Source organism: Schistocerca serialis, chromosome 5 (assembly GCF_023864345.2).
Source record: "Schistocerca serialis cubense isolate TAMUIC-IGC-003099 chromosome 5, iqSchSeri2.2, whole genome shotgun sequence".
Taxonomy (NCBI): Eukaryota; Metazoa; Arthropoda; class Insecta; order Orthoptera; family Acrididae; genus Schistocerca; species Schistocerca serialis.
Window position 1 is genome coordinate 264,469,464 of NC_064642.1, and position 23,650 is coordinate 264,493,113.

The 23,650-nt window shown below is 40.8% G+C and overlaps 1 protein-coding gene across 3 annotated transcripts in view; it reads left to right on the forward strand.

Moving 5' to 3' along the window:
• The window catches only part of LOC126480907 (band 3 anion transport protein), a 603,907-nt gene that overhangs the window by 43,345 nt on the left and 536,912 nt on the right, over nucleotides 1-23,650 (forward strand). For all 3 annotated transcript variants that reach the window (XM_050104308.1, XM_050104310.1, XM_050104309.1), the window contains exon 2: nucleotides 9,428-9,657. In XM_050104308.1, coding sequence (XP_049960265.1) covers nucleotides 9,601-9,657 — 57 coding nt within the window. In that variant the 5' untranslated portion in view covers nucleotides 9,428-9,600. The remainder of the gene's footprint in view (nucleotides 1-9,427; nucleotides 9,658-23,650) is intronic.

Consider the following 23,650-nt stretch of genomic DNA (forward strand, 5'->3'; position numbering starts at 1 on the left):
TCGGCCACTCCGGCCGGCTTCATGCCAATTCTCGGCCGTCCTCTGCAGGGGCAATGAAGACGCTCCTGCAATATTTCCGATGAGAAGTGTTTGATCACCCACAATACAGTCCGTAATTGGCTCAAATGGCTCTGAGCACTATGGGACTCAACTGCTGAGGTCATTAGTCCCCTAGAACTTAGAACTAGTTAAACCTAACTAACCTAAGGACATCACACACATCCATGCCCGAGGCAGGATTCGAACTTGCGACCGTAGCGGTCTTGCGGTTCCAGACTGCAGCGCCTTTAACCGCACGGCCACTTCGGCCGGCAGTCCGTAATTGGTTCCCCCTGTTTCTCATCTCTGCTCACAAGACCCGCTGGCTATGAAGACATAATTTTCCCACATACAACGAGCTGCAGAACAGTGCAGATAACTGGCCGAAAGCATAGGCGGCTGCTTTATATGATGGAGATATTGGAAAGTTCATACAACACTATGACAAAACTCTAAGCTGGAGCGGCGACTATGTAGAGAAGCAGGTGGAAGGTGTACCTAACTGTTGAAAATAAAACGTTGCTGGTTTTCACTGTGGTTTCCATACTGCGACCGATCGGAACTTACTTTCAGGACAACCCTCGTATTTCCGATTCGTATTAATTGTCTACTGGATAACGTTGGAAGCTCCACAAGACAATTCGTGGACGCTGCTATTGTCTACAGACAGATTGCAACACCAGAAGTTGGCGAAATGCAGGAAGACCCGCAGAGGGTCGAAGGTTGGTTCAGGGACTGGCAGCTGGCCCTGAACGTAAATTAGTGTAGCGTATTGCGGATACATAACAGAAGGTCACTACTGTACGATTACGCTATTGACGACAAATCACTGGAAACCGTAACTGCCGTAAAATACCTTTGAGTAACCATTCGAAGTGACCTAAAATGGAACGATCACACAAACCAAACAGCAGGAAAAAGCAGATACAGAGTGAGACTCACTGGGAGAAATTGAAGGAAATATAATTCATCCACGAAAGAAGTGGCTTACAAAATACTCGTACGACCGATTTTTAAGTATTGCTCATCAGTCTTGGGACCCTTACTATGTTGAATTAATGGAAGAGAGAGAAGATCCAAAGAAGAGCGGCGCGTTTCACCACGTGGTCGTTTGCTAGACGCAGGCGCATTATGGAGATGCTGAGCAAATAGCAGTGATAGGCGCTAAAGGAGTGGCGTTGTACTTTGTGGAGAAATTTGCTGTTAACATTTCGAGAGCGTTCGCCTGAGAGTCCGACGACGTATTACTTCCTCCGACAGACGTCTCGCGGAATGATCACGACGAGAAAATCAGAAGAAATAAAACATACCCATCTTGGCCCAGAACCATTCTTCTGACTCGTCATTCTTGAATGGAAGAGCAAAGGAGGGAAAGAATAATAGTAACACAAGTACCCACGCCTATACACCCTAACGTGGCTACCAGGTGGTTACTATTAAAGTGCAGCTTCTCACAGAGGTGGGCCGTAATTATCGTATGGCAGTGAAACTTCGTAGAAATTCTGACGTGTTAATGCGGAACCAAAAAAACGTAACTGTAAAAAATTAGTTCCATTTCCGGCCAACAGGTGCAAATCTGGCACTGTGAACGCAAGAAAGACCTATAGAAATATTTCCATATGTAATGGATTATGAACGAGACATGGAGAGAAATGGTGAAACAAGTGATTAGAGAACAATGTTGATGTAATTATTAACCTGTGCGTACACAGTTTGTTCAATGTGAGTATCGGGAACATCGACAATAGGCTGTACAGCGCCAGATTTGCACCCGGTGGCCAAAAATGGAACTGACTTTTTCCCAATGTAAATCGGCTCCGCATTAACGCTTTAGAATACCTACCAAGTTTCACTGCCATATGATAATTACAGCCCACACTGTTTCTCTGTGAGTAGCTGCATTTTAATTGTAGGCATCTGGTAGTTTATAAAGATATCTTCAGATAGCAGCATACATTTCTCCTGCAATTGTACGTGTCTCCTCTGTATCATTAAAATGATTATAATTCATGTAAATGCAATGAAAATTACAGGCTGGCTCTGAGCACTATGGGACTTAACATCTATGGTCATCAGTCCCCTAGAACTTAGAACTACTTCAACCTAACTAACCTAAGGACATCACACAACACCCAGTCATCACGAGGCAGAGAAAATCCCTAACCCCGCTGGGAATCGAACCCGGGAACCCGGGCGCGGGAAGCGAGAACGCTACCGCACGACCACGAGCTGTGGACTGAAAATTACAGGGAAAAATAACTTTTTCTGAAATAACAAAGGATATGTTCAGCCTTTCGCACAATATGTTGAATTTCGATAAATTCAAAGTACGTGCAACGCTTTTAAGGCCTGTACTGACATAACGCGTCCAGGCCCACACGGAGTTCCGCGACGTTTAGTCGGTGCCGCGGCAGCTGCCTCATAGTGGAAGCGGTCAAAACGCTTCATTAGCGGTTTGCATGTGTTGAGCTGTTGTTTGGCGGTAAAAGGTTTGGATGCGTGACACAGGGAGCGATATCCAAATGTGAGCAATCTGGCCTGATTATGCAGTGCGATTTCATTTCATACTTCTGTTGTTAAAAATTTTGTTCAGAAGTGCTTAGTTTAGATAATGCCGAGCTACTTCTTGTAACAGCGCTACAAATTAATATGAAGAATAGATACTTTGGGTGCATGAAAAGCACACGGGTTAAAAAATTGCTCACCCCCAGGTGACAGCACGCTAGTCCCATGTAACACCGCTTCTAGGCACGGTACAGCCTTAATTTGGTGAGGAAGAGAGTCCACGAGGTTCTTCAGGTATGCCGTATCCAGCAAGAGCCGGCACTGCTGATTGGACCACGAAGAGTAACCCAGCAGAGCAGATGCTAACAGTTCCGCATCGCTCGCTGTTTCCAATAGTTGCTGATAATTCATATGAGAAAAATATCGAAAGTCTTAACAGGCAATCGTGATACAATGGGGTGCGTGAGTGTTCGTCAGACCAGGAACGTTTATTTGCTTCTCTGTGGACGCCAAATCTTCATATACATCTACATCTACATACTCACGTTTTACCACTACCAGTCATTTCCTATCCCAGACCAGCCACAAGTGTTGCGAGCCTAATTTCTCATGCCATCGCGTTTTCTACGTTAAATATACGATGGTGGCAGCAGAATCTTTCTGCAGTCAGCTCCAAATGCCGGTTCTCTAAATTTTCTGAATAATGCTCTGTTAGAAGAACGTCGTCTTCCCTCTAGGGATTCCCATTTGAGGTCACAAAGCATCTCCGTAATACTCTCACGTTGATCGGACCTAGCTGCGTGGTATAGGGCGCCTGGCCATGGTTAGCGCGGCTCACACCGTCGGAGGTTCGAGTCCTCCATCGGGCATGTGTGTGTGTGTGTGTGTGTGTGTGTGTGTGTGTGTGCTGTCCTTACCGTTTGTTAGATTCAGTAGTGTGTAAGCCTAGGGACCGATGACGTCAGCAGTTTGGTCCCATAGCACCTATAGCACCTTACCACCATCCACCCATCGAACCTACCGGTAGCAAATGTAGCAGCACCCCTCTGAATTGCTTTGATGACTTCCTTTAATTCGACCTTGTGGGGATCCCAAATACTCGAGTATTATTCAAGAAAGAGTCGCACTAGTGTTCTGTACGCAGTCTCCTTTATAGGTGAGCTTCACTTTTTTAAAAGATGTCCAATAAAACGAATTCGATCATTCAGCTTCTCTACTACTGTCTTTACATGCTCGTTCTATTTCATACCGCTTTGGAACGTTACGCCTAGACATTTAATGGGCGTGACTGTCATACAGCACACCATCAAAACTGTTTTCGAACATTAGAAGACTGTTCTTCCTACTCATCTTAGCCGGCCGCTGTGGCCGAGTGGTTTTAGGCACTTCAGTCCGAAACCACGCGGCTGCTACGGTCGCAGGTTCGAATCCTGCCTCGGGCATGGATGTGTTTGATGTCCTTAGGTTAGTTAGGTTTAAGTAGTTCTAAGTCTAGGGGACTGACGAATTCAGATATTAAGTCCCATAGTGCTTAGAGCCATTTGAGGAACCTACTCACCTTAAATTTGCTTACATGTAGAGCAAACTGCCATTCTTCACGCCAAATAAACACTCTAAGACGTTGTCTAAGGTGTCACAACTACGACACCTTCACGTATACTTCAGGGTCATCAGCAAACAGTCGCAGATTGGTGCTCATCCTAGTCTTCATATCACTGTACATAAAGAGAACAAGAGTGTCCCTATCACATTCCCATAGGGCACTCCTTCTGTGGGGCACTCTTGACGACATGCTTGTATTTGACAAACTCTGGCCAGCGAAAAAATGGTTCAAATGGCTCTGAGCACTATGGGAATAACATCTGAGGTCATCAGTCCCCTAGAACTTAGAACTACTTAAACCTAACAAAAGACATCACATACATCCATGCCTGAGGCAGGATTCGGACCTGCGACCGTAGCGGTCGCGCGGTTACAGACTGAAGCGCCTAGAACCGCTCGGCCACACCTCTCGCCACCGAGAACAAGGTACTGGTTTCTATTATTTAAGAGGACTTCGAGCCACTCGCATATCTGGGAACCTATTTGGTATCCTCGGACCGTCGTAAATGATCTGCGGTTATCTTACGTGTGTTAGCAGCATAAACATGAACATGTAAAAGAATGGGTAATTCTTCATACACGAGAGTGATGAAATGAACATCAAGGGACAAGTTCACGGCAGCCTGAGTGAGTAGAGCCGGCACTCTAACAAAACATCTCTGGCTTCAACTACATCCTCCACATAATGCAGGTCAAGTGCCTTATTCCACTGTCACTTAACTCGATGCTTTGCATCGTGTGAAAAGAGGAAAAACTGCGACTCGTCAGAGTACACCACATACCTACAGTCAGCTATTGTTCAGTTCCTCGATGTTTGTTCCATTAAAGGCGTACAGTTTTGTGTGCCGCTGAGAGCAAAGGCCTTTTGCGAGATGCCAGACTCGAAACGTCCCTGGTATGCGTTTCCCTTTGCAGTGTTCTCTCGGAAAGTGGAGCTCACTGACAGCAGCAGTTTCTGACGGGTCACAAACTTATTGCTATTGACAGGGAGTGACACCCGTTACGGCTGCTGTCGGTTTGGATCTTTTTACGATCAGTGTTCTCAGCCCGTGCTACGCCACTGTGAGTGGGGCATCATTCCTCGCACACGCACAGGACGATTCACGTTGTTACACGGCGTGGTCGCGGGCACGTCCCAACACGAAGCTCCGTTCTGCCGTTCTCTCACGTGTCGACGTCGACCAGTCATATTTCCCTGATTTCATACAACCGACCGGCACATACCCACCGACCTACTCCATAGCATATTAGCGGTCGAGGACCACACGACCATCTATAACTCTTCAAAATGAGAAATATTCCCTTTTTAAGGGGAACCGATTGTGACTGTATTTCCTATGGTTGGTAATCATTTCTCGTTCAGTCTGGAACCGCACGACCGCTGCGGTCGCAGGTTCGAATCCTGCCTTGGGCATGGATGTGTGTGATGTCCTTAGGTTAGTTAGGTTTACGTAGTTCTGAGTCTAGGCGACTGATGACCTCAGATGTCAAGTCCCATAGTGCTTAGAGCCATTTGAACCATTTCTCGTTCACTATTAGCTGAAATCAAAGCATATTTGAAATATACGTAAGACGTCATATCTTCTTCGAAATGTATTACTTATATGGCAATAGCATTTTTATCAAAGTAGAAATTCACAGAAAAGAATGTGACATAAAAATTGGTAATTAAAAATAATAATTCCTAAATATATGACACACCTTTTATTTTATTGCCATAATTCTACTACATTTTAATAAAAGAGATGTAATAAAATTCTGCACCAAGTTTTATTGGGACAGATGTATTGTTTTGAGAGAAAATTGTATCTACATCTAAAAATTTCATACTTTCAGGAAAACGCAGTTAATGTTTTTGATACGATCTGTTCAGTCTACAACCAAAGTTAAAACACCTCAGGTCCGTAGTTGTCTACTCTGCGGGTTTCTGTGCTTCAGCTTACGTTTGGACGCGCTATTTTGAATTCTGGCCTCTTTCGTCACTTGTTGGGCACTTTTCTCAGCCTCCCTTTCCCGCAGCCCGGGTTCTATGCTCATATCACTGAAAACTCTCAGCCTGGTGACTGACCCTTCATTGAAACACAACACTGCGTCCATGACACACGTTTTCATGATTTTGAGGCCCACAAATACTGTTTCAGAAAATAGTCCCCACACACATTTATTGAAACTTCCGTTTTGATTTTGAGTTTTCTCATGGGCGTATTTAGCATACAAGTTTCCGGTGACAGTTATTGAACTATATGAAATAGAACCGTCACAACTCCTGAGCAGGGCACGATGGGAATTAGTATGCGCATGCATGGTTTGGTTTAGCGACGAAACCCACTTTCACTTGGATGTGTTCGTCAATAAGCAAACTGACGCATTTTGGGGACTGAGAATACGAATTTCTCGATCGAGAAGTTTCCTCAACCTCAACAGGTGACTGCATGGTGTGCAATATCCAGTCACGGAATGATCAGTGCGGTATTGCTTGATGGTACGGTGACTACCGAACGGTACCTGAAGGTTTTGGTAGATGATTTCATGCCCATTATCCAAAGTGAGCTTGATTTCGACAAGATGTGGTTCATGCAAGACGGACCTCGACCCCATCGAGGGAGGAGAGTGCGTAATGTCCTGGAGGAGCTCTTTGGGGACTGCATTGTGTCTCTGAGATAGCCAGAGGCCACAGGCTTGGGCCTCGATTGGCCGCCATACTCTCCAGATCTGAACTCATGCAACTCCTTTTTGTGGGGCTTTATTAAAGACAAGCTGTACAGCATAACCCCAGAACCATTCCTGAGCTGAAAACGGCCATTCCGGAGGTCATCGACAGCGTCGGTCCTCTGACACTTCAGTAGTCATTCAGAATATCGCTATTCTTCTGCGCCACATAATTGGCAATGATGGTAGGCATACAGAGCATGTCATAACCTAAATCTGAATATCTGTAGTGACGTTTACGTGTTGAATAAAGTCCGTGCCCACCGTAGTTTGTAAGTTATTTACGTTTTTTTCATACAGTTCAGTATTTGCCAACCTGTGAGTCTCCACAGACAGGTCTTACAGCATCTGCTGTTGACGTTGATGGGAGATGGTTGTGGCCCTATACATCACCAGATATTTACACCATAATTCGAGGTCCTTTGGGCAGAGACAACGACAGGGGTCCTGATCTGTAGCAATCCTGTGAAAGATGATGACCCACGGAGCATTTCTCAGTTCCTCTAAATCATTAAATTTTCTGGCCTTACTTGTGATCGGCACGGATAAAATATAACTACAACGACAATGTTACGTTTTGAAATTAAGCATCTGCTTCAAATCACTACCACGAGTAAAACGTAAAGTGAATTGGTGTTCAGTTGCTACTAGTGTTATACTTTAACAAATGTAAGCGTCTAAGGTTCTTAGTTTTGGTACACTACATAAATGACGTATTAAATAATAAGTTTGGTAGCATTGGAAGGGAAAGGAACATAAATAAATCTTTAAGAGAGAAATTGGGAGTCGAAGACATCTTTTTTTTTTTTTTTTTTTTTTTTTTGGACATAACTAGAAACGCTCATCATTCAATGTTAGTCCACTGTGTATTTTATATCCTTTAAGTAATAAAAATTATTGATCACGTAACTTTTGCGTTTTTATATAACCAAAGCAATTACTTCTGATACAAGTACAGTTTACATGCAATAACATAAAAAAATACATAAATACATATAACTGTTGTTGTTATTTTGTATTCAATAGAACGTTCTGCATCATGATGAAAGGCATGAGTTTCCAGTTACTACTGATAAAGGTGAAAGTTGTTTACGAATAACAGAAACATGTTTTATATAACTTTGACGATGTACTGAAACAATGTTTGATAAACAGGGCGTTTCAAAAAGAATATACGTATTTTGAATGTATATATTTATTAAACTTTAAGACATACGAATATGAAACATTACACACATATTTACGAACCTCTCGAGTTCCGATTACAGATGTTCAATATGTCCTCCATCAGCGACACGAAGAACTACGTTGGAAAGCAGTTTGAATTCGCGCAACATTTTCTTCAGGAACACGAGGGCGGGTAGGACTCTTTCCCTTAAATACACATCCAGTATCTAGAAACTGTCGATACCATCAGCGAATGTTCCACCCACTGGGAGGATCAGTTTGGTACCTCAACCTGAAACATCTTTGCACTGTAATCACGGAATTTCACTTCGCAAACTCGAGAGCATAAAATGATTTCTGTTGCGGAGTAGCCATTTTAAACATATGACGGTTACCAAGCAAAACAGAAGAAAACTGACATCTATCGGCTATTAACATAAACTAGATTATGTATTTGTTTCTCCAATAGCCGAGCCGAGGTGCAGCGATCGATAGTTTGGACAAAATAATACTTTGTAATACGAATATTCTTTTTTAAACACCCTGTACTTTTGTTTTACTTTTTTAACCTTTCTGTTGAGGAAACTGCTTTTTCTTGCACTATATGATAAATCTGTATTTTTTTTATTACACAATCCCTCTGTTTCACGTTACAAACCAACAATTTTCGAGTAAAACTATAATTTAACATTGACAGTTTAAATTTTGTTATAAATACGATTTAGTTATGATAGTCTACGGTAGCCTACAGTAGTTTTAAAACTCTAGCTGTTACCTACACTTGCTTTTCACTGTGGTAACCAACTTCAAAAGCAATAGCTGAGGAATATATGAAACAAAGTCTGTTGCAGCCGAGATAAACACAGCTGAACTGACGGGAGGGAGTGTGTCGTTGTCTAGAGAATGCTCTCTCTTTCCTGTCGATATGCGCTAAACATACAATTTCCATACATGTTCTTAGTTGCTGATGAGGTTTCCGAGCTGTATGGCCGTGGCCGAGGAAACTTTTCGGTCCCTAACGTTTCGTCCAGAACTGCGCTGGGCATCTTCGGAGGTGGTCCTGACGACCGAGTCTTACCGAGGACAGGAATGAGGCAAGATTCAGCGTCAAGAGGATCATCTCCGATGTCCAGCGCAGATCTGGACTAAATGTCAGGAACCGAAAAGTTTCCTCGAGCACGGCCATATAGCCCGGACGACTCATTAGCAACTACGACATCCGGTGGTCAAGCCTTCACTGTATGGTCATACACGTTCTTGATCAGGAGGGAGTGGAGTGTAACTTGATACAATAAAAAGTATCGTTATTTCGCCAGATATTCACTTACTGATGCTGTTAAAGGAGTGAGTGAATTTCTGTGAGGTGAGCCTGCGTTACAGTGTGGCACTGTGCGGCGTGTTGCAGGTGTGAGCCGCTGTGAACCACGGGCGCGTGCCGACCCGCCCCCGCCCGCCGCCCGCTCCCCATGCGGACATCGCTGCAGCTGCACAGGATAGGCAGAGCACCCCGCAAAAAGAAGACCACCAGCCCCCCGCGCCCCCTTCCGCGTCTCGCCACGTGCCCACCGCTGCCCTGAGATGGCTGACGGACGCAGGAAGCTGTCGCTCATGGTGCCGCTGCGCAAGGCCAGCATCGTGAGTACCGCTCTCTCGTCTGCTCTGTATCTGGTGTGTGAGCCAGCGAGCGTACGTGTATGTGCGTGTGTGTGTGTGTGTTCTAACAGGAGAGCTGCTGTACTCCTCACAGGCAGCAGCGCACCATCATCGCCGATTTGAGGAAGCACGATACCGTAGTGCACACGGTAGTTCCATTAACGTTTGCCTTTCAACAGTACAAGTTCAACGAAACAGCCACCACATCGTTTCTAAATACCTGAATACAATACTGCTGGGTGTTAGGCGCCGTCATTTTGAAACTAAAAACAACACTTTGACAGCGACGTTTCCACCGTGTTTGCAGCGGTCCTCTACAATCCCACAAAGCCACTGATAAAGATAGTCGAAACGTGGCTTAACACCCAAAAAGATTTTATAAAAATTGACTTCGATTTTGGGAGCCTATGAACGTACCGGGTGATCAAAAAGTCAGTATAAATTTGAAAACTGAATAAATCACGAAATAATGTAGATAGAGAGGTACAAATTGACACACATGCTTGGAATGACATGGGGTTTTATTAGAACCAAAAAAATACAAACGTTCAAAACATGTCCGACAGATGGCGCTTCATCTGATCGGAATAGCAATAATTAGCATAACAAAGTAAAACAAAGCAAAGATGATGTTCTTTACAGGAAATGCTCAATATGTCAACCATCATCCCTCAACAATAGCTGTAGTTGAGGAATAATGTTGTCAACAGCACTGTAAAGCATGTCCGGAGTTATGGTGAGGTGTTGGCGTCGGATGTTGTCTTTCAGCATCCCTAGAGATGTCGGTCGATCACGATACACTTGCGAATTCAGGTAACCCCAAAGCCCATAATCGCAGGGACTGAGGTCTGGGGACCTCGGAGGCCAAGCATGACGAAAGTGTCGGCTGAGCACACGATCATCACTAAACGACGCGCGCAAGAGATCTTTCACGCGTGTAGCAATACTCTGTTTTTTTTTTTTTTTTTTGGTTCTAATAAAACCCCATGTCATTCCAAGCAAGTGCGTCAATTTTTAGCTCTCTATCTACATTATTCCGTGGTTTATTAAGTTTTCAAATTTATACTGAATTTTTGGTCACCCGGTATATCTTCACATTTTTATTTCCAGTTTCAACATTTTGTTGATACACGATCAGTAACCTTTTGTAATATTTCCTGAAGCGTTTTTTAACAAATCTGTCCAAGTTGCAGTACATACGTTTGACGACTGTATTAGAACCAAGTGATTCATGCCCAGGCCTAATCTACTGAGGCTACAAAACGCAGTACAAAGCTGTCAGCGAATAGTGAATACAAATGTAGAATTACAATATGTACGGTTCAATTGTAACAGAAATTAATTATTTGAATTCAGATGTACTAGCACTGACAGTGTCTGATCTTAAGAACGATCATAAAAAAGTGCCGATACATGCTTTACAAAGTAATCGTAGATGACTGTCACAATCAATGAACCTACTTAGCAAGTCTTTAAACAGGGGCTGTATTGGCCTCCAGTTTGATTCTGACGTGCAAAGTAGCCTCATGTTGATTGAAACAGCCATCTATGGTTACTTTGTAAAGCATGTATTGGCACTTTGATGATCGTTTTTAAGATCGGACACTGTCAGTACTAGCATATTTAAATGTAAATAATTAATTTCTGATACACTTGAACTGTTCGTATTGTAATTCTACACTTTGTATTCACTGTTCATTGACAACTTTGTAAATTTTTTTGTAGCCTCAGTAGGTGAGGCTTGAGAATGAACCACCTGGTTCAAAACTGGTTGTCAAATAAGTGTACGTCAGTTGAGACAGATTTGTTAATAAACGCTTCATGAACATCACATTCTTGTTCGAGTGTTTCGCGCCCGTATCCAATAATTACAATTTATATTCTCGAAAGCTATTACTGACTAAAAGGTGACACTAATTTCAGCTAGCTGCAGATTTACATGGAAAGAGAAAAGCAGAAGATTTGTAATTTATTTAAATCGTCTAGGCAATCAGGTAATGAAGCAGTAAAATTTAATACTAATAATGTATTGTTTCAACGTTCTTGATTATCAATAAGCGTACTCATGCCGGGAGTGTGTGTATTAGGTGTCACAATGTGACAAAACATGATGTAACACTGCCTGGGAATGATATGCTGATAAAAGCTGTTACAGCTGCCAATATTTTTCGTTATTGATCTACTGGCGTCACCCTCTTGTCGACACGTATCTAATCATTTCTAGCCGCTCGTGTTCTCCGAAAATCCTCCAGGGGACCGTGTAAGATATATTTCCAATTTTTACACTCCGCTTAATGAGTCATGAAAAATGCCTCGATAAAAAAGAAGTATAATTTTGTTATAATTACCCTGTTAAGAGACAGAAGCCTGAAGCAGATATTACCTTTCTAATGAATGAGAAGCTACTATTCTACATTTAGTGATCCTCTATTAGCTTATCTGTACGACAGAAACTTCCCTTGTTTCCCTGTAGCTTCCAGGTTCTGTTTCGTTAGTAACGACGTCTTTCTTGTAAAGTGCACGGGAGAGAAACTAAGGTATTCGTATTTCCAAAAACTTTATCCAATTTTGGAGATTCTATTTTATCTTTTAAAAGTAATGATGCATTACATAATTTAAAAACGTGATTATTAATTTCTGTGTCAAAGGAAGTGAGAAGTAAAACATAATGCTTGCAGTCAGCAACGATCGCTAATTTACTGGTTCGTGTTTTCCTTACATTACTGACGATATGCATATATGGACAAGAAAAGCTCTGCCAGACACGGCAGCGGTGTTTCAGAATGACGAAATCGTTAATGAATTCGTTACGGTCGTGGAGAAAACTGAGACTATATCACGTTGAAGATAAAGGAGTCATCATTGCTTACATCAGACTGCAGAAATTACTGTACCTGTCACAGAACAAGCATGTACATAATTTCATCAGCTTAGAATTAAACAAAATTCTGAAGCAAAGATCGCACGTCACGTATGCATACAAAAAAAAAAAAAAAAGAAGTTGGAGTATTTCAGTTTTTCGGGCATCTTGTACTACATGTATGGCTGCTCATTTAGTTCTGCGATGAATCAAAATAATGCCTCATTTTACATTTTTAATCCGCATGAAAGGTACTTAAATACTTCCTGTGATGGTTCCTGGGACATTAATGTCCCTGGGATACGACAAAAGTAATGATTCATGTTAATTTCCAGTACTGTAAATGTATTAAATGTATTGAACGTTTCTTGATGACAATATGAAAAGCAAATGGAACATCTGAAACAAAAAAAAGAGCAAAGATTGAAACAGATTTTACGGGAAGAGCCCAGAAACTGTGAGCTATCGATTTCGTTGAACTTAGTTCAAAATGGTTCAAATGGCTCTGAGCACTATGGGACTCAACAACTGAGGTCATCAGTCCCCTAGAACTTAGAACTACTTAAACCTAACTAACCTAAGGACATCACACACATCCATGCCCGAGGCAGGATTCGAACCTGCGACCGTAGCAGTCACGCGGTTTCGGACTGAAGCGCCTAGAACCGCACGGCCACCGCGGCCGGCTTTGAACTTAGTTGGGGGACGCTCAAAAATAACTCATGTAAACAAGCTTAGATCACTGGGTATCCATTTTCGAAACCATCCAGTTTGAATGTCATACACAGAATCAATTTGGGTCCAGGTGGAATCGTTAAAACACTCGAAAACAAGGAAAATATCTGCCGCGCAACTTAAGAGTTTCGAGAAATCGAAGACAGTGATTTAGATGCGTTGCAAATGTGTTTTACTGGGAACGTTGCCCAAGTGTGGTAAGGCCTGTGTTCAGATCACAGTCAACTCTCTGTGCACGCGGGTTCGAATCGCAGTTCTTTTAACATTTTTTACTCTTCGGTCAATGAAAACTGATGCGGAATTGAACCAAAACTGAACACAAATTTCTAGGAATCGGGGAAAAGTTTAATATCAAATGTACTATGTATTTTGTAATGGACTTCACTGATGGCGTAATTAAAGTTACGAAACGGTCGTGCTTCTATATAAAGTAATCATACAGTTGCAGCGATGTTTTTATTCAACATGATACTTAAATAACATAAATTTCGCTGTTAAGCTTTTCCAACACGGATGCTTAAGAATTTGTTCAATATAAATACAAAAAACTGCAACGAGTCATGATTTTAATTTCACTGTGAAGGACGAAAAAAATGCGATCTGTCTGTGTGCCCATGAACTCTGATAAAACTGATAGATGCTAAATGCATACTTTTTTTAATTTAATCAATGTATCTGGATTAATATACATGTATTATATCTCGAAAAGGGTTGTTTCATATTTTGGAATGATTATCTTTCAATTTCAGACATATTAGCTAGTGTAAAAAGTAAGATACCACTGATGTAAACCTCGAATCTTTCTGTAGCTGCTGTTCCATATGCGACGCCAATTTTCAGCATTTGGACACTCTACACAGTCACTGGTTTGAGTTAATTCTCATTATTATACTGTTTTCAGTGTACAAATCATATTTAAAAAAAGAAACCTGAGATAGCTTACTATTCTTGCACAGAAAAGCTGGAAATCTGCTTGTATACAAGATGAGATTAATTAAACAGGTCGTACATGGGTATAAGCACTGTACCGGTTCTCCTAGTGAGGGAAGCGGAGGTTAGTACGTAACAATATGTGAACACATTGTACCATCTCCCCGCCCCCATTGAGAACTATCTGTATTGCACACTCGCACAGGCATACTGAAGGTACTCATTACTTTTCAGCTGGCGTATTTGGACGGATTCCTGGCTTTTTAGAGACAAGATATCAGCAATTTTTGTTGCCGTTTATCACTCCTGTTCGAATCTATCTCATCGCCGCCACCGTGCGGCGGTGTAACAGCTTAGTGATCGACGCTGCCACCATGGGAGTCACTTCACCGTGCGTCGACACCAGTTTATCTGACCTTCGTCTTCTCGAGTGTTAACAGGCGCTATCTTAGCTGGCTCACAGCAGTTACACTATCTAGAGGTGTTCCCTGCTTATTACAGTAATTGGCACTACCAAGAAAAGATATTATCTCTCTCACAGTGCGAATGTGCGGTAAAATTATAATAAAATGTTAACCCTAAATTTTCCTCTCGTTGAAGTTTGTTTCCAAATTATCAATAGATTTAAGAACGCAAGGCAATTGATTTAAGAGGTTTTAATGAAACAATACGGCAAAAAAGTAAACTCTGGCATTGTTGGACCACATTCTAAATAAATAAGAAGTATCGTAATACTCATATAATAAGTCACATACTTTCTTTTTCGATGTTAATACATGGTATTGATAATGGGTTCCCACACCATCCAAATTTTGTTTCGGAAAACACTATTTTCTATATTTTAATCTAAACATGTTTTTGCAGCTCTGGGCCATCATTAGAGAGTTCTCCAAAGATGGTTTTTTTTTTACTTAAGCGTCGACGAAAGTTACATTGTTTCAGTGTGAATTTAGGCCTATGCTGGTATTGCTGCGAAGAAGTCTGTGCTTTTTTTTTTCTTCAACTTCTTATCATATTAAGCGGTGCTCGGTTAACTACAGCTACTTTTCATCTGTTTCAGCGAAGAGCTTGCATCTGAAAAAACATGGCATTTCTGACGATATACAGAGTGTTACAAAAAGGTACGGCCAAACTTTCAGGAAACATTCCTCACACACAAATAAAGAAAAGATGTTAAGTGGACATGTGTCCGGAAACGCTTAATTTCCATGTTAGAGCTCATTTTAGTTTCGTCAGTATGTACTGTACTTATCATGATTTCATATGGGATACTCTACCTGTGCTGCTAGAACATGTGCCTTTACAAGTACGACACAACATGTGGTTCATGCACGATGGAGCTCTTGCACATTTCAGTCGAAGTATTCGTACGCTTCTCAACAACAGATTCGGTGACCGATGGATTGCTAGAGGCGGACCAATTCCATGGCCTCCACGCTCTCCTGACCTCAGTCCTCTTGACTTTCATTTATGGGGGCATTTGAAAGCTCTTGTCTACGCAACCCCGGGACCAAATGTAGAGACTCTTCGTGCTCGTATTGTGGGCGGCTGTGATACAATACACCATTCTCCAGGGCTGCATCAACGCATCAGGGATTCCATGCGACGGAGGGTGGATGCATGTATCCTCGCTAACGGAGGACATTTTGAACATTTCCTGTAACAAAGTGTTTGAATTCACGCTGGTACGTTCTGTTGCTGTGTGTTTCCATTCCATGATTAATGTGATTTGAAGAGAAGTAATAAAATGAGCTCTAACATGGAAAGTAAGCGTTTCCGCACATATGTCCACATAACATATTTTCTTTCTTTGTGTGTGAGGAATGTTTCCTGAAAGTTTGGCCGTACCTTTTTGTTACACCCTGTATAGAAGAAAAACTATGGTTAACGCAGAGTATAAAGCAGTGTTTTGCAATAAAAAGTCTGCAAAGCATACAAAATGTAAAGGCATGAAGAGTTACTAATTTCCGATTTTTCGTAACAACTGCTTTAATTCCTACTCCAAAATTTTTCTTTGTTTCCCTTTAGTACTTGCTCAGTGTACAGACTGAATAAGATCGGCGATAGGTTACAAAGCTGTCTCACTGCCTGCTCGACCATTGCTTCCCGTTCATACCCCTCGACTCCCTTATAATTGCCGTCTGGCGTCTTTCTCTCCCATTTTACACCAGGTACCTCCAGAATATCAAAGAGAGTATTCTAGTCTACAGTGTCTAAAGCGTTCTCTAAGTCTACAAATGCTGTAACCGTAGGTTTGCCTTTCCTTAACATATCTTCTAGGATAAGTCCTAGGGTCAGTACTGTCTCGCGTGTTGCTATATTTCTCCGAAAACAAAACTGATCTTCCCCCAAATCGGCTTCTAACAGTTTTTTTTCATTCTTCTGTAAAGAATTCGTGTTAGTATTTTGCAACCGTGGTTTTTTAAACTCATTTATTAAACTGATAATTGGGTAATATTCACACCTGTCACCACATACTTTCTTTGTAATTGGAATTATTACGTTTCTCCTGAAGTCTGAGGTTATTTCGCCTATCTCATAGGTATATGCTGATGATATCTCAGAGGTCATATAGTTTGCAACCAACGAAATGTAGCAGTCATTACCAACTGCCGTCTCTTCATAAATTTCGAGAAATGTAGATATACATACTGACATACATTGCAGTGACTATAATATTTAGCATGGGTAGGCTGGATTACGTTCCACAGAGTAACGAAACACATATCTGAGTTGGAGCAACCCCGGTGCATCTCAACCAGAGGCACGATTTGCAAACAGTGATGCATTTCCTACCACGTAATCAGAGCAGGAGGACCCACTTGAAACCGCCTCCCACCCCCTCCATCTCCCCCCACCCCGTAGCCCCCGCCCCCGCCTTACCACGCATGGTACGTCGCGTCGTCATTACTACCACTGTAATTAAGGCCGCACTTTCGCCACTCTCAGTGCTACTGGAAACGGATGCATATTACTGACGCAAGAGGGATACACAGCTACTTAACTGTTTCACTTGGTGAGGAAAATCGGCACTGAACTTGAATCACATGGCACAGCCCTCTCTGTCGTACATTTGAATCGAGGCAAAAGGCGCTTATATTTCTAGGAAGAGTCCCTCTGTCTCATGTTTCTAAAATATATTGTTCTACAATAGTACGTTTTTTCTATCATTGTTATATTGAACAGTTATTTAGCTCTTTCGTTTTGAGTGCTATTGACCGATACGTCTTACCTTTAAAGACAAATCAAGTTTCGTCTTTTGTTTTGTCCCTGTACTAGGGTGAAGTGTCACTGCCCCTGTTCAGTGTTTCAGTGCTGCTTCTGTCACGCGGTAATATTGTTTTAGTTCTGGTTACAAATGTTATGTGAAATAAATAAAAGTCGTCACCGCCAGTCAATGCTTATGCATCATTATTAAACGAAATACGCAACCATTCTGTGATCAGAGTAATAAAAACCAGATCTCTAGTCGAAGACGACGTAGCCTTATCTAACATACTTAAAAATTCTTTGGTTTAATAAAACTAAAACAAACAGCAACCGTCTACCGTAGCTTATGAGTAATATCTCTTGATTCATTAACCATAGCAACAGAATCCAATATCATTGTTGCTCACGTGGCACAACTTTACCCTCAGAGCCGAAATAATTAAATGCAATGCTTCGTGTTGTTCGATGTTATTGTCAATCAGTCCCCTACCTTCCTCCTTGTCCTTTTCATCTCCTCTTTCGTAATTCGTTATTCGTGCATTTCAGTGTTTAACGCGTGAACTTTTTGTATTAGTTGAGTTCATCCCCACGAGCGAACTACTCTGAAGAGTTAAGGTTGATACGTAAATAGCCTAAAAATACATCGCATATTGTAATACAAAAGATGCATATTTTGGAAAATACAGGTTTACCTCACATATATGTCTTGCATAGCGTATGAAAACAATTACATTTGGCACTGATGATAATGCTTGGAAACAAAGAAAACTTTAAGATGATTACCAGGTCAAAATAACCCATGTTTATTATTGGCCTTGATGCACCACGATCTGTACTCAGGCTTAAAAATAGTTTATGTGCAACGAAAGGTACTAAAAATTCGTTGTGCTACTGAAGTCGTTGCACGTGCATATCCGCGAATTCGATGTAGTAGCTCCTTAGAAAAATATTTTAAAAATGTCAGACATTGATGACTTCGTTATTTTCTTTTTAATCTACAGCGCTGTGCCCTTGGCGTGGGGTAACGACTGCAGTGCTTGAGAGGTGTAAACAAGATCACGGGCCCGGGAAGATGGGGTGACGAATAATCAACTACTTTTTTTAAACGAGATGCGTAGTGGAATCGAGATTTCAGTATCAGAAAGAACAGCACCCATCTAGTTATTAATCTGATAGCATCATAGCTGGAGCACATTTGAAAGTTTGGGTCCCTTGACTGACACCACCAGTCGTCAGCTGCTCGTTGCCAACCAACCCGCTAAGGAACAGACAGCATTAAAGCCTTTCGGCTGAAAATATCCTTCGCGCCAGATGGCATCTGTTTATCGTCTTTATAAATACCGGCCCGGCCTAGCACGAGAGTGAAAACCAATAAACAGTGACGCATTACGTTAGATGGGACTTCGCAGTAGTTACGTTCCAGTCTTCATACTTTGCCGTACTGTTAATTTTAGAACAGTTTTACAATAGTCACATGAGATACAAGATAAAAGAAATGAAATGGAAACATATAACAATTTAAGACGACTTTCTCCCAGCGTACGTCGTTCTCTGCGAAATAGTGGACTAGAAGTTGCCTTCCTAGATCAAAATGAACAACAAACGGTGTTATGTTAGATTAGAGGATGTGCCATATTCAATACTTTCATACAATTTACGTGTCACTTTCATAAAAATGCACCACATCACATGCTAGTACAATGAGACGCTCGGTTACTTCAGGAATTATTAAATAAAATACGATACTAATGAATTTCACACTGGTGCAATATTCTGGTGAGGATCTTGAATATGAGTTTAATGTTTATGAGAGCTGTTTGATTGAGTTCAACAGTTCGTTAGCTACGTTGAACTCAGGCAAAGTTGATAGCGGGACTGGTATGTCTGTAGATTTGAATGCAAGCATGACTACAGGGTTTTGCTTCGTCATGTGTGTCTCTATTAACAAGTTGAAGATTTGTTTGACGCATGTCCTTTCTTTTCAGATATGGTCCGGATACCTTTCTGCTATCTGTGTATCCACTTAGTTTTCTAATAGTACTATAATTTTGCCAGGTATGTGGAGGAATATCATTCCTCTCAGAAATTATATTCTCCTGAAATTCTTGGCACCCGTTTTGTCTTCATTTTTGTGAAAGGACTGGAGTGGTTTACATTTCCAATCTTCTGATATTAAAACTGTTTCCTAGCTTCTTACGAGTTGGTTGGACATGTCCAGCAAGATTAAACCCACCTGTTACTATTGTAACTTCTCGAGTTATTTCGTATTTTTTTTTTATTTTTTGCTTCTTGTATAATATCTGGCGAGGTGCCAAATTTCAGTACTCTGAAACACTAACATATCATCGATTCCTTCTCTGTTGAGTTTTGTGCGGGGTATGTTCCTAAGTTTTGTTTTCATCTTTGATGTTTTGTGGAAGTCTGTGGTTATTTGAACTGTAAATTGTTCCTCGTTGAATTTCTCTTGGTATTTCTTATTCTTTTAGTTGTTGATTTTCTAATTACTTGGAAATGGTAATTTTTCATAGATTTCAGTTGAATACCATTTTGTTCAACGTGAAACGCCCCCTTTGAACAATTCTACATAACTGTGCTTAACCTGACACACAATATTTTGTTAGCGCAACGCAATCTGACTTTCAAAATTCCCTACAAAAGAATGGCCCTGACTAACATTAAACTATACCTTTCACAAATCACTTACCTCACAAAAATCTTCGCTGCTCAAGCTACTGCAATACAGCGAGCGCCACTACTGCCAGCTAAATAAACGATTCAAACTATGGAAGGCACTAACTACTGATAGGGATAGTTAGCAAATGAAAGATATTAATAGAGAACAAACAATGTATTTACCTTAATATCATCACAAGCCATAATATATATATCAGTTCATGACAAATTACAAAACTCCGCCATCTCTCTCCCCACATCCACCACTGCTGGCGGCTCACCTCCAACTGCGCAACGCTACGCGCTGTTCACAGCCAGCTGCCTCTGCCCAACACTACAATGGCAGACAACAATGCAAACTACCCACAGACTGCACACAGCACAGCCAGTGATTTTCATACAGAGGTGGCGTTACCAATAAAAAACCTAAACAGCATACTTACATAGCCCCCATGCTCCCCACAAAAATTTTTACATATTGGATTGGGCAGTGGCCAATACAGATTTGAAAAAATTTTTTTTCATAATTACAATAACAAAGAAATCAAATGCACACACTTATTGATACAATGTTGGTCAAAAGCTAAAATTTTCTCACAGTCCATAAAGATAGTCCTGATTCATCACAGTAAAATAGCAGTGTTTTTCTCAAAGTCTGAGCAGTAAAAGAAAATGCACACAGAAGTAGTGGATTTCCATGCTGTCTTGAAGAAGTAGTGTTGTCCTTCCAACGGAAAGACAGTGCTGACTCTCGACATGCTGACAGGTAGTGGGCCACAACAGAGCAAACCCACTGCAGAGTCAGTCGAAGTTTTGATGAATATTGGTAGGTAGGTCATCACAGAGCAGACCCACCGTAGTCCTGGTAGAGATTACGATATTGGTGGGCCACCAGAGGTGCAGACCCACTGCAGTCCTTGTAGAGATAATGGTATTGGTGGGCCACCAGAGGTGCAGACCCACTGCAGTCCTTGTAGAAATAGCCAGCAGCCATCTGTTGTGACTGTGCAGGTGCACAATCACCATTGAAGAGTCTTGCAGATAATATAGCAAGTCCATAAACCACCACTTGTGCACTCACAAAGTTTCTGGAATTGTCCTTAGAACCAGCAATGCTGTTATCCAGTCCCTTGCTGAATTATAAACACACGTGCAAACACTAACAGTCCCAACTTCTCACATATTGTCCATATACTATGACCAACAGAAACGTGTGCAGTGAAATGTAACTTACAAGTTAATAATAAGATGATCTGGTGTCAATTACAATTTTATAAATTTACAACATGAAAATACAATTACAAAGGTACAAAATACATCATTAAAGAACATAATAATACAGATAACATTTGTAGTACAGGCTTTACAAAAGAATAGAAATAAACATATACATCAGTGGAATTATGACATGAGTACATACATAAAGGATCACAATAACTTTCGAAACATCAACTTCACACATGAGCATTAAACAGAACGGAATTAACAATATCTAACATCTTTACAAAGTAAATAACATATTATTAATGCCAATTATTCGAGGATAACAGTATTCCTCATCATAGTGAATGTAGCTTAATATTAAAAGAGAAAAAAATTCTATGAAACTGTACACAGAGACAGGAAGAAAACAAATACACAAGGGTACACAAACATATAGTGGGATAACACAAAAGGGAAAGGACAGGGTTCATTTTCAGTGTAACATGTGGTACTGCAGTCCAACCCAAAACTTCATATATCTTTCCTCTTATTTCATCCTTTGTTTCCACCCAAAAAATTCTATCTAAGCATGCTTTCTGTATTTATATGTTCATACATTTCTTACCTCAACATTTATTTCCAAGAAAATCCTACCTAAACCTGTTTTCTCAATGCATTTCTTTACCTATTCTCCATAGTCAGTTTCTCACATAGTCTACCCCCTCTTAAGCTAACTTAAATCTACTGAGCTCAGATGCTAAACTAAGGGACGAGGCAATGCAGCAGCACAAAACAATTAACACAAGCAGCAATGACAAAAAATACAGATTGGCAAAGCTAGCAGCATAAATGAGCAAAAGTCAAATTCAATAACACTATGCCTGGCAAACAGCAGCAACTTATACCTAAACATGACATAGCGCAAGCAGAAAAAATATTACACTAAAATGGCCATGTCTAATACCTATGTCACATCTTAACATTAGAGTGATGCATCACAATTTATTCTACAAAAGAAATTACCAAGTACTTGAAAAGAAAATTATAGATGCAGTTACTGGTATTAGTCCCTTCTTATTGTTCTCTCCATTCCAAGTGCTCCTTTTTTAAAGAATGTGGATCATAAAATAATTATTTAATAGATCTGTTGACAGAAAGTGTTCACATTAGCAAATGCATTTCATTTTATAAAAGCAATGCTGCAACACAGCTGGAAACCAGATATCAAATGAAATAAGCAACTATGAAAAGCAAAGCATAAAAATATCATTCAGTAGTCATGTGACATTTCATAAGTTAGTAGAAATTCTCTCAACTCTCATAGAAAGACGCTTGTCATAATCAGGTGTGCAGATGTACGAATATTTCCCATCAATTCATAAGCATTTCAGTAATTAGCACAAAGTGCGAGTAATCATATGTTTTCAAGTAACGAGGGTGTCGCATTAGCGATGAAAGGCACACCCTAATGGCTTGTTCTCCAGGTGTTTGACACGTCCCACGTCCCCTTTTTTTTTTTTCTACCTGTGCCGCTGAAAAGGGCTCGCAATAATGGCTTTTTCTCCAGGCGTCTGACACAGCTGGGTGCCCGCGACGCATTACGTGCAGGTGGTCACTTAACTTTCGTACGGAAATATTTACGACAGGAGATTCTGCTACCATTGCAGTCTCATTTAAAAATATTTCACAGGTCAAGAATTAGCGTTGCAAATCTGTAGAAACAAAATCCTATAAATATAAGTGTCAAAAAAAAAATATTCGTCAGCATTGTGATACAGTCACACATTTCATAACTCTTAAAGTACGTTTCTTGGTTTCCAACATCCTTTTCATAAATCAGAGTCCCTAAACACTACTCATTATTCCTTACCTCATTATACATATACATATTCGTCGACACTTCTTCAATATTTCATCGTGAGAAATACGTAGCATAATAAACATTCCTCAACAACATAATACACATCGTCGTCGTAATAATAACATCATAACACCTCAGTCAAATCTCAAAATCGTCGTAACTTCCTCCAATAATTTCTGAGCCTAAAAAAATTCTCTGCTCATTTCAATAGTGTCATCTACCTCAAACGTACTTTAAAATCATGCTCCCTTACGAAATACGTCATTCAAAGCTCTCATAGTATCACAATGATTCCTAAAAATATGAGCGTTTCTCAAAGTACAGACAAAATACAGTTTCATAAGTGTGAAGTTACCCAACTGTGTATTGCGTAAACATGTGTCACTGATGTAGTAAAAAGAATGTTTGTTTCTCTGTCAAATAATCAGATAGCTGTGTAATTCTGTGTTAGAGAAATATGGTACCGATGTGTAAAGTTGTATAAGCAAATACCATATTAGCTA